General features: G+C 47.0%; 1 protein-coding gene across 1 annotated transcript in view; it reads left to right on the top strand.

The window, feature by feature from the left end:
- The first annotated feature begins 3,770 nt into the window (after window positions 1-3,770).
- The window catches only part of LOC111958831 (zinc finger protein 385D-like), a 42,498-nt gene continuing 35,764 nt past the window's right edge, over window positions 3,771-10,504 (top strand). Inside the window, exon 1 of the mRNA XM_023980118.2 lies at window positions 3,771-4,247. Within this exon, the coding sequence (XP_023835886.2) occupies window positions 4,226-4,247 (22 nt within the window). The 5' untranslated portion in view covers window positions 3,771-4,225. The remainder of the gene's footprint in view (window positions 4,248-10,504) is intronic.

Genomic DNA, 10,504 nt, shown 5'->3' with positions numbered 1-10,504 from the left:
TGTCACTTCTAGGTTAGACTACTGCAGTGCTCTACTTTCCGGGCTACCCAGATAAAGCAATAAATAACTTCAGTTAGTGCTAAACACGGCTGCTAGAATCTTGACTAGAACCAAAAAATGTGATCATATTACTCCAGTGCTAGCCTCTCTACACTGGCTTCCTGTTAAGGTAAGGGCTGATTTCAAGGTTTTACTGCTAACCTACAAAGCATTACACGGGCTTGCTCCTACCTATCTCTCCGATTTGGTCCTACCGTACATACCTAAACGTACACTACAGTCACAAGACGCAGGCCTCCTTATTGTCCCTAGAATAAGCAAACAGCTTGAGGCAGGGCTTTCTCCTATAGAGCTCCATTTTTATGGAATGGTCTGCCTATCCATGTGAGAGATGCAGATTCGGTCTCAATCTTTAAGTCTTTATTGAAGACTCATCTCTTCATTAGGTCCTATGATTGAGTGTCGTCTGGCCCAGGAGTGTGAAGGTGAACGGAAAGGCACTGGAGCAACGAACCACCCTTGCTGTCTCTGCCTGGCCGGTTCCCCTCTCTCCACAGGGATTCTCGGCCTCTAACCCTATTGCAGGGGCTGAGTCACTGGCTTACTGGTGCTCTTCCATGCCATCCCTAGGAGGGGTGCGTCACTTGAGTGGGTTGAGTCACTGACGTGATCTTCCTGTTCGGGTTGGTGCCCCCCCTCGGGTTGTGCCGTGGGGGAGATCTTTGTGGGCTATACTCTGCCTTGTCTCAGGATGGTAGGTTGGTGGTTGGAGATATCCCTCTAGTGGTGTGAGGGCTGTGCTTTGGCAAAGTGGGTGGGGTTACATCCTGCCTGTTTGGCCCTGTCCGGGGGTATCGTCGGACGGGGCCACTGTGTCTCCCGACCCCTTCTGTCTTAGCCTCCAGTAGTTATGCTGCAATAGTTTATGTGTCGGGGGGCTAGGGTCAGTCTGTTATATCTGGAGTATTTCTCCTGTCTTATCCAGTGTCCTGTGTGAATTCCAGTATGCTCTCTCTATTTCTCTCTCCCCTTTTCTCTCTTTTTCTCTTTTTCTCTCTTTCTTTGTCTTCTTTTTTTCTTTCTTTCTTTCTCTCTCTCGGAGGACCTGAGCCATAGGACCATGCCTCAGGACTACCTGGCCTGATGACTTCTTGCTGTCCCCAGTCCACATGGTCATGCTGCTGCTCCAGTTTCAACTGTTCTGCCTGCGGCTATGGAACCCTGACCTGTTCAACAGACGTGCTACCTGTCCCAGACCTGCTGTTTTCAACTCTCTAGAGACAGCAGGAGCGGTGGAGATACTCTGAATGATCAGCTATGAAAAGCCAACTGACATTTACTCCTGAGGTGCTGACCTGTTGCACCCTTGACAACGACTGTGATTATTATTATTTGACCCTGCTGGTCATCTATGAACATTTGAACATCTTGGCCATGTTCTATTATAATCGGCACAGCCAGAAGAGGACTGACCACCCCTCATAGCCTGGTTCCTCTCTAGGTTTCTTCCTAGGTTCCGTGCTTCTACACCTGCATTGCTTGCTGTTTGGGGTTTTAGGCTGGGTTTCTGTACAGCACTTTGTGACATCAGCTGATGTAAGAAGGGCTTTATAAATACATTTGATTGAATTTGATTGATTGATTGATTGTGGTTAAGAGTGTCGGGCCATTAACCGAAAATTCACTGGTTCGAATCACGGAGTCGACAAGGTGAAAAATCTGTCTGTGCCCTTGAGCAAGGCACTTATCCCACTCCTGTAAGTCACTCTGGATAAGAGTGTCTGCTAAATTACAAAAAAAAAAAAAAAGTACTGTAGTGTTTTTGCGGACTGTATATTACAATAGTATTTACTGTAGTGTTTTTGCGGGCATTACTGTAGTATTTACTATAGTGTTTTTGTTTTATTATCTTTGACATAGAAGTGGAGGCTTTCTCCTTCTGGAAACCTACTTGAGAAATACTAAAATAGCTTATTTTCCATAACCTGTTGGTAGGTAGGACTGGGGTCTGAACGGATAGTTCAGAGCTTCTGCTATTTCTATAACCTGTAGGGAACACAATAATGTTGTATACTTGGCATGTAGGTTTCTCACTTATTGGTGGCATATGGGGGAGAGGAATGGGCAGGGTATATGCAAATTAAATACTTTAGTATTTACTATGGTTAAAGTGTAGTGTTTTTGCGGACTGTAGTGTTTTTGCAGATATTACTGTAGTATTTACTACAGTGTTTTTTTGTGGATAATACTGTAGTATTTACTGTATTTTTCTACCGTATACTAAAACATTCTAAGTACTACACATGATCGAGGGATACTACAGTGTGTAGTATAGTATTCTACAGTATACTTACTACAGTTTTCTATGGAATTCTATAGTAAGTACTGTAATATTCTAGAGTAGGTACTGTAGTATTCTAGAGTAAACTGTAGTATTTGTTCATGTGGGTCTCTCTCTCTCTCCTGGCTCTTTCCCCTCCTCAGCCTCCCTCTCCCAGATAGCAGTTTAAAGGCTTTGAAAAGCCGGAGACTCTGCCTGTTGATCAGATAGCCCCATAACTAATGAAAAGCGTCATGGAAGGGACAGCAAGATGAATGAAGTAGCCCAGGCTGCACTTGCACGTGGTGCAGTGGTGCTCCTCGGGCTGCGTCGCTGCTCTAACCGCTATTCATGGTGACAAGTAATGCACCATCACTGACACCTGCGAGTCGAGGTTAAAAAATACATTCGCCCAGCCACCACAGCCACTGCCAGTGAAAGAGAGAGAGAATGACCAAGAGAGGAGGGAGAGAAGGAGAGGCTGCCGCTTCAGATATGGAATAAACATATTTACTGGAAGTGGGCTCGGGGGTTGGGCGAGACAGAATGGGAATTCAGGATTAATTGAAAACATCTGTGCGACGCGAGATGGCCGCCATAGCGGAGCCTGAGGGGATAGGAGGAGAGAAATCGCAACACTTGAGAACATTGATTTCTTTTTGGGTCTTGAGGAGACAGTTATGATGTCACTAATGGCTGGGCTGGCTATCTCGGGCTGTGTGTGGACAGACATCACTCTGATCAGGACTGTCTCATTTGTAGTCGATAGCGGTGGCCAGACTTTGGAGCGGTCAATGCTGCTGTCTGACCTTCAGAGGCATTACAGTGAACCAATCAAAGTGATTGTGTGAAAACAGAGCCAAGGGCGGTGAAGGTTAAGTGGGTGGATGCTGATACACACACATATATACAGGCGAACCCTTGTTGTGCATCACAAAACCTAGTTGGTATTTGTGGGTAACAGCGACCAGCCGTCTCTGTGTGGCCGGTGGCTGTCCCTTGTGCATGGTGCTGTTCTGTGTTGTGTTGTGCCTGAGGAGCCACCAGAAAGAGACGGAGAAGAGCAGTGGAGGTCACACCAACAGCACTAATATCAGCCCAGCTCCAGGAGTCAGATTACAGAGAGAGAGAGAGAGAGAGAGAGAGAGAGAGAGAGAGAGAGAGAGAGAGAGAGAGAGAGAGAGAGAGAGAGAGAGAGAGAGAGAGAGAGAGAGAGAAGAGAGAGAGAGAGAGAGAGGAGAGAGGAGAGAGAGAGAGAGAGAGAGAGAGAGAGAGAGAGAGAGAGAAGAGAGAGAGAGAGAAGTAAGAAACAGACAGAGAAGGAACAGAGAACAGAGGAAGATAGGTAGTTAAAGAAAGAGTAAAGAAGAAGTTATAAAAGGAGAGAAAAGGAGGGAAAGATATATAGAAAGTGTGACGCGACGGGGAGAGTTTTACACATTTAACAAAGAAGAGACGGACAGAGAAGAAACCCAGAGAGAGAGAGCGAGGCTGTAGCTGGAAAATGTAGATAGACACCTTGGAGAGAAGAGAAGCACGCAGAAGGGCCAGCGCTCAAGTAGAGTAGAGAGGAGATTGTACAGGAGGACGGGAGGAGAAAAGAGGGGAGGAGAGACCGGCAGAACCAGCAAGACGAGAGAGAGAGCAGTGTGTGGAGAGAAAGAGAGAGCGAGAGAGACGAAGGAGGGGGACACAGACCACTGTGAGAGGAGGGTGCCGGCTTTGCACGGTAACGGCTGCAGACACGACACGCAGACAGAGAGACGGACTACAGAGCTGCACACACACACACTCACACAAACACACATAAAGAGTGTGTGAGACATGCCCAGGCTGCTGCCCATGGACACACACAACCTGGCAGGGCATCCGAGAGGACATACAGACCCCTATGTCTAAGGAGTCATGGAGAGCAGCATGTTTTTCGGTGAGTTTGTGTGTGTGCGTGTGTTTGTGTGGCATTAGCAGTGCATACATCATCTTCAGAGATGGAGCGGATGGTTTGGTTAACGTAAAAGGAAGGAAAGTGTGAAGTTCCACACTTACTAGATTTGACACGGTTGGATAAGCCCTAGGCACCGTGTCTATTCCCCCTAGCCATGATCCATCCTGCCAGACTAGATCCATGTGTGGGGTTGAAAGTCCAAGGTTTGGATTTCATCTCACATGTTTTATAGACTCTCGCTGATGTGTTTATAGCGAAGGAATTCAAAGAAGGACAAAGCTAGCTCACGGTCGGCTTTGAGAGCCGCTTGATATGCTGTCTAGAATAGTTTGAGAAATGAAGGAATTAGACTTCTTCCATTAGATTCGTGTTTGATGAGAGGCTTAGGCAGACTTAAAGCAGGAGTGCTTTCCTTTCAAGTGCTCTTCACATCGCTGGCTTACATTCTCACGTTAGATGAATAATTGCATTGATTCTTGCCGCAGCAAATTACACTGCAAACCTTATAGAGTGAGATTCTGACATCATAAGGGGTTCATTATACATCATGCTGATGACAAGACTTATAATGCATTATAACTGCATTACAATGCATTACACCTGCGGGCTTTAAGTAAAGTGTTACAGAGAGTTTTTGTTTTGGAGCCAGGTGACATTGTGAGCAGACTGTTAATGTGTCCTTTAGGAAAGAGGTTATGATGTAGGATGTGTGTCAGGTGTGATGTATTAGCTCTCAGAGACCTGTGACTGCTGGTTGTCTGGCAGGTGTTCAGCCACAGGAGTATTTTTTGTTGTTGTATCTTATTCGGATCACCATTAGCTGTCGCTGAAGCAGCAGCTACTCTTCCTGGGGTCCACACAAAACATAAAACATGACGTAATACAGAATATCAGTAGAAAAGAACAGCTCAAGGACTGAACGACACACTGAGAATAAGAAGAATAGTACACACATTACTGACAGTTACACACACATCAGTACATATACATATGCCTCAAAGCCTAAGTGCTGTGCGTGTTGTTTTATTTGTTTGCTTGAATATTTTGATAGAAGGGAGTTATTGGCTCTATATGATCATGGATCTATATAATACTGTGTTGCCTTGAATTCATTCTGGATTTGGCTACTTTAAAGAGACCCCTGGTGGCATGTCTGCTGGGGTAAGTATGTCTGTCAGAGCTATATGTAAGTTGATTATACAGACCATTTGGAATTTTCTACACAATAATATTTCTCACAGAAACAAGAATTGATGCAGTCAATCTCTCCTGTACTGATATGCATACTGTTGACATTAGCCCTCTGTGTACATTGAAGGGCAAGGAGTTTTGATGTAGTGGGGACGTGACTGGTCTGGTGTCCTTGGTCTGTGGAGTCACCTCCCTGGTGCCGGCTCAGCCTCGTGACTCATCAGCTTTAGTCAACACACAGGCCCACCTAGAGACAGGGGTAGCCTGTCGGTAGTGACGATATGGTGTTGAAACGCAGTTTTGTCACTTTTGTCAAATGTACAAGAAGTGCATTGTGAATAAAATAATCAAAAGTATATTATGTCTGGAATTATTTTGTTCTTGTACTAATGCCTAATGCCATCATCGATAAACAGCAGCCTCTGATTGGGAACCATACCAGGCCAACATAGAAACAAACACCCTAGATACAACACCCCCCCTAGTCACACCCCGACCTAACCAAAATAGAGAATAAAAAGGCTCTCTATGGTCAGGGCGTGACATTACACCCCCCCCCCCCCAAAGGTCTCCGGACTTCGGCCGCAAAACCTGAAACCAACTGGGGAGGGTAGGGGGGGTGACTAGTGTCGGTGGCGGCCGAGACCACGGGTTCGGCCATGGAGCTGGGTTGTACGCTGCACCCGGACTGGGCACCGGCGCCGAAGAAGGCTCCGGCCATGGAGCTGAGTTGACTGCCATGCCTGGACTGGGCACCGGCGCAGAGGAAGGCTCCTCCCATGGAGCGGGACTGGATGCCGTGCCTGTACTGGATATCGGCGCAGAGGAAGGCTCCTGCCATGGAGCTGGACTGGATGCCGTGCCTGGACTGGATATCGGCGCAGAGGAAGGCTCCTGCCATGGAGCTGGACTGGACGCCGTGCTCGGACTGGGCATCGGCACAGAGGAAGGCTCCTGCCCTGGAGCTGGAGGTTCTGGCCTGTGGACTGTCGCAGGAGGTTCCGGACCGTGGACCATCGCAGGAGGTTCCGGACCATGGACGGTCTCAGGAGGTTCCGGACTGTGGACCGTCGTTGGAGGTTCCGGACTGTGAAACGTGGCCGGAAGCTCTGGACTGTGAACCGTCGCCGGAAGCTCTGGACTGGGGACCGTCGCTGGAAGCTCTGGACTGGGGACCGTCGCCTGACGCTCTGGACTGGGGAGGCGCACTGGAGGCCTGATGCGTGGGGCCGGCACAGGTGGCACCGGACTGGTGACACGCACTTCAGGGCGAGTGCGGGGAGCAGGTACAGGACGTACCTGACTGGGAAGGCGCTCTTGAGGGAGAGTGCGAGGAGCAGGCACAGGACATACTGGACTGGGGACACGCACTTCAGGGAGAGTGCGAGGAGGAGGCACAGGACGTACTGGGCTGTGGAGGCGCACTTGAGGCCTGGTGCGTAGAGCTGGCACAGATGGTGCCGGAATGATGACACACTCCGCACGGTGAGAGCGGGGAGCTGGCGCAGGACGTACTGGGCTGTGGAGGCGCACTGGAGACCTCTTGCGTAGGGCCTGCACAAATTGTACCGGAATGGTGACACACACTTCAGGGCGAGTACATGGAGGAAAGACAGGACGTACGGACTGGGGAGGTGCACTGGAGCCCAGATGCGTGAAACTGGTGTAAATGACACCGGACTGGTGTCACGCTCCTCAGCACGCCCACGCTGCAGCACTCTCATCGCCACCACCTCTCGCCGGAATCTTTCATCGAGATCCTCCTTCGACTCCCTGACGGTCTCTGGCTCATTCCTCGGCTCCGCCGACCACCCCATGTGCCACCCCCCCCAAATGTTGTGGGGCTGTTCTCCCTTCTCTCCCTGCGTCTGCTTCCACGGAAGGCTTTCGTCTCCAGCCATAATTTCCTACCAAGTCCAGGATGTCTTCTCCTCCTTTATATATACCTTCTCTTCCCGGGCACGCTGCTAGGTCCTGTTGTGGTGGGATCTTCTGTCACGATCGTTGTACGAACTGGAAATATACTCAGACCAACGTGCAGCGTGATTTGGGTTCCACATGTTTAATAAAGGAAACTCACAAAAATAAAAAACAGCAAACGAAACGTGAAGTCATGGAGTGCTCACAGGCAACTAAACACAAACAAGATCCCACAAAAACCAGTGGTGAAATGGCTGCCTAAATATGATTCCCAATCAGAGACAACGATAAACAGCTGCCTCTGATTGGGAACCATACCAGGCCAACATAGAAACAAACACCCTAGATACAACACCCCCCCCTAGTCACACCCCGACCTAACCAAAATAGAGAATATAAAAGGCTCTCTGTGGTCAGGGCGTGACAGTCATTGCATAATGGAGGAAAAGGGAGGAAGGAAGCTTGTTAGGTTTTGGTTGTGGAGAACGTGCGTTGCTTAAGCATTTGTGGATGAAGATATTAATATAGTTTGCATAATATGTTAAACTATAAACAAAGCTAAATTAGCTGTTGTGTCAGTGATAGAATACTTTTAGAATACAAATCCAAGTTTGTGGTTTTCCTCAAAGATGTTTTTGGTTGAAAACTTTTTGAATATGCATTTTGAATGATATAAATTCTCATGTCACATAATACTTCTACAAATCCCTACGAATTTGATCCCTTAGAATTTCCGATGGGAAAAAAGAAACAAAAATCAAGGGGGAGAATACCCCTGTGCCCCCTATGCAAATAACCCTCTTCATGAACCAAATGGATGAAGAAGGCCAATGAAAAGACAGTAACTCAGCAGGAGTAATGTCTCCTAGTGTGAGCTGTAATCATAAAAGGGATTAGTGTTGAGTTGGAGGCCCAGAGCACGTATCTGGTGTATCTGGCCTGGCGGTTGGAGTTTAAGAGCACGTAAACATCTCTTTGGTTAACCTCAGATTACAGAGCACAGTGGAAGTGATTGTTGGATCAAACTCCGAGACAGCTGTGTTTATTAGAGGTTACACCGCGAAAGTCATGACAACAGAGCGGGTTACGTTGGGAGGGTGGGGTTCTAGTGTTAGCCAGGCTATTCTAGTCTGAGCCCGGAGCTAAATGCTAACTGTTAGCAATGCAGCGGAGAGCTTAGTGAAATGGATACAAACATGTAGCCTAGGGGTATATTGGCATAAATGTGTTTCTAACTGACCAATCTTCAAATGTTATTGATTAATAGGAGATTTCAATGTTTCTACATGCTTTGTTGTTTTTGTAAATGGGGTGAAAGCACTGTAACCCCTGCATCTTAATTACAGTGATTGATCCTGAGTGTAATTATATGGTCATGGAATTACAATCAGACAGCCCCTAAGAACACAATGCTGTGAAACACATCTGAATAGACATCATCAGGATATTAATGTTTTTGACACGCAGTTGAACTCATATTTCCCAATAATTGGATTTATATTTGCTCTGTGAAATAGTAGACCGTTGCATCGTACATTCTATAATCCATGACAGCAGTTTTCCGGCTGTGTGGAATCTCGGCCCTTTGGACAGATCTTATCGGAGAGCAGTCGGGATCAGGACCAGGAGAGGTGGAGGTTGGAGAGTGCAGTGGAAGACGATTAATTATTCACGTTAGTCTGTGTCCTTCAGACATCTTTACTCTCGCTCGACACACTGCCGCAGGATTTTAGTCCCAGATAAAGACATTTTTAAGAGGGCCGATATGCAAGGCGCCCACATGCACAGGCATGTATGAAAAGACGCGTGACGCACAACACGTTGACAGATACACATTAAACAAACTTACGAGTACACGTTTACATGTATTTATGAGCAGCACACATATCTATTTTACACATGTTTCAAAACACACCACATGAAAACACACTTGCACACTCCCCATAGGAGAACCCTTTGGTTCCAGGTAGAACCTATTTTGGGTTTCAATATAGGACCGTTTTCAGAGAGGGTTCTACCTGGAACCCAAAAGGGTTCTACCTGGAACCCAAAAGGGTTCTACCTGGAACCAAAAAGGGTTCTCCTGTGGGAACAGCTGAAGAACCCTTTTTCTAAGAGTGTATTATACACAGCTAGAGAGTCTCATACCTAGAGACAGGACTTGCTCAAGGCTACAAGCTCCACTCTTAATACTACAATGAGCCATGAGCCAATATAATGTTCAGGTCAGGGAGTTGAAACACTAGCCTTACATGAGGCTGTGTTAAAAGATGGAACGTCTCCTTGTGTGTTTGTGCATGTTGGGAGATCAGTGTTGCTTTGTTATCCTTCGGAACGGAGGAAGTGAAAATGAACGCATGAGGTTAAAGTGTCTTGTCTCAGTACGCCATCCTGAAATGGGGAAATTGTTTTTTGAGTTACTGCACTCTGTTAGGGGAGACTAAAAGATTGGCTCAAATATTGACCGATGTAATTTGTTCGCTTTTTGTCATTCAGAAGAGCTGAGATGTTGGACTCCTATGTGCCTCTTGTAAGTGCAAACATTTACTGTATAACAATTCCATCACAACCAGATCCATTCTTTCCTTTTTTCTATGGACACGTTTATATTTGAAACACCACAATGGATACTGTAGCTCACTCCTCACTCCTCAACCAGAGTACAGTTCTGGTTGTTTTAATAGGCTGTTTTAACTGCACGTTACATTTCTGCTCGGCAATCTGGCTTGTATGCAACGTGTTTCCACGGTGACGTCAGGCAACATGTCAGTGGAGGATCCTGCAGGGATGATGGCTGCAGAAGGACATGCTTTGTTAGAGGAGAACTGGGACGTGTCTCCAAATGAGCATCAGCATTTGCTGCTTTCCAACAGATGGCAGTGCTCCTCCGAGCGGAGGGAAAAAAAGACTTGTGGTTTCCCTCCCTCTCTCTCCCTCTTTCCTTTTTACAACTGTTTCTTTTTATTCACCCTTACCATCGCCTGGGGACTTGATGTGGCAAACATCGTTTTTATTTGTCTCAAGCCGGTGTTTTGATATGGTATCTGCGCTTTTAGTCATGCTGGCTCTGAGTTCGTCATGTTGTTAAATGTGCTGTGGTAAAAGTCATCCCTGGTTCTAATTAATGG

Source organism: Salvelinus sp. IW2-2015, linkage group LG35 (genome assembly GCF_002910315.2).
Source record: "Salvelinus sp. IW2-2015 linkage group LG35, ASM291031v2, whole genome shotgun sequence".
Taxonomy (NCBI): domain Eukaryota; kingdom Metazoa; phylum Chordata; class Actinopteri; order Salmoniformes; family Salmonidae; genus Salvelinus; species Salvelinus sp. IW2-2015.
The sequence above is the reverse complement of the archived record's forward strand: the minus strand, read 5'-3'. Positions and strand labels throughout refer to the sequence as shown.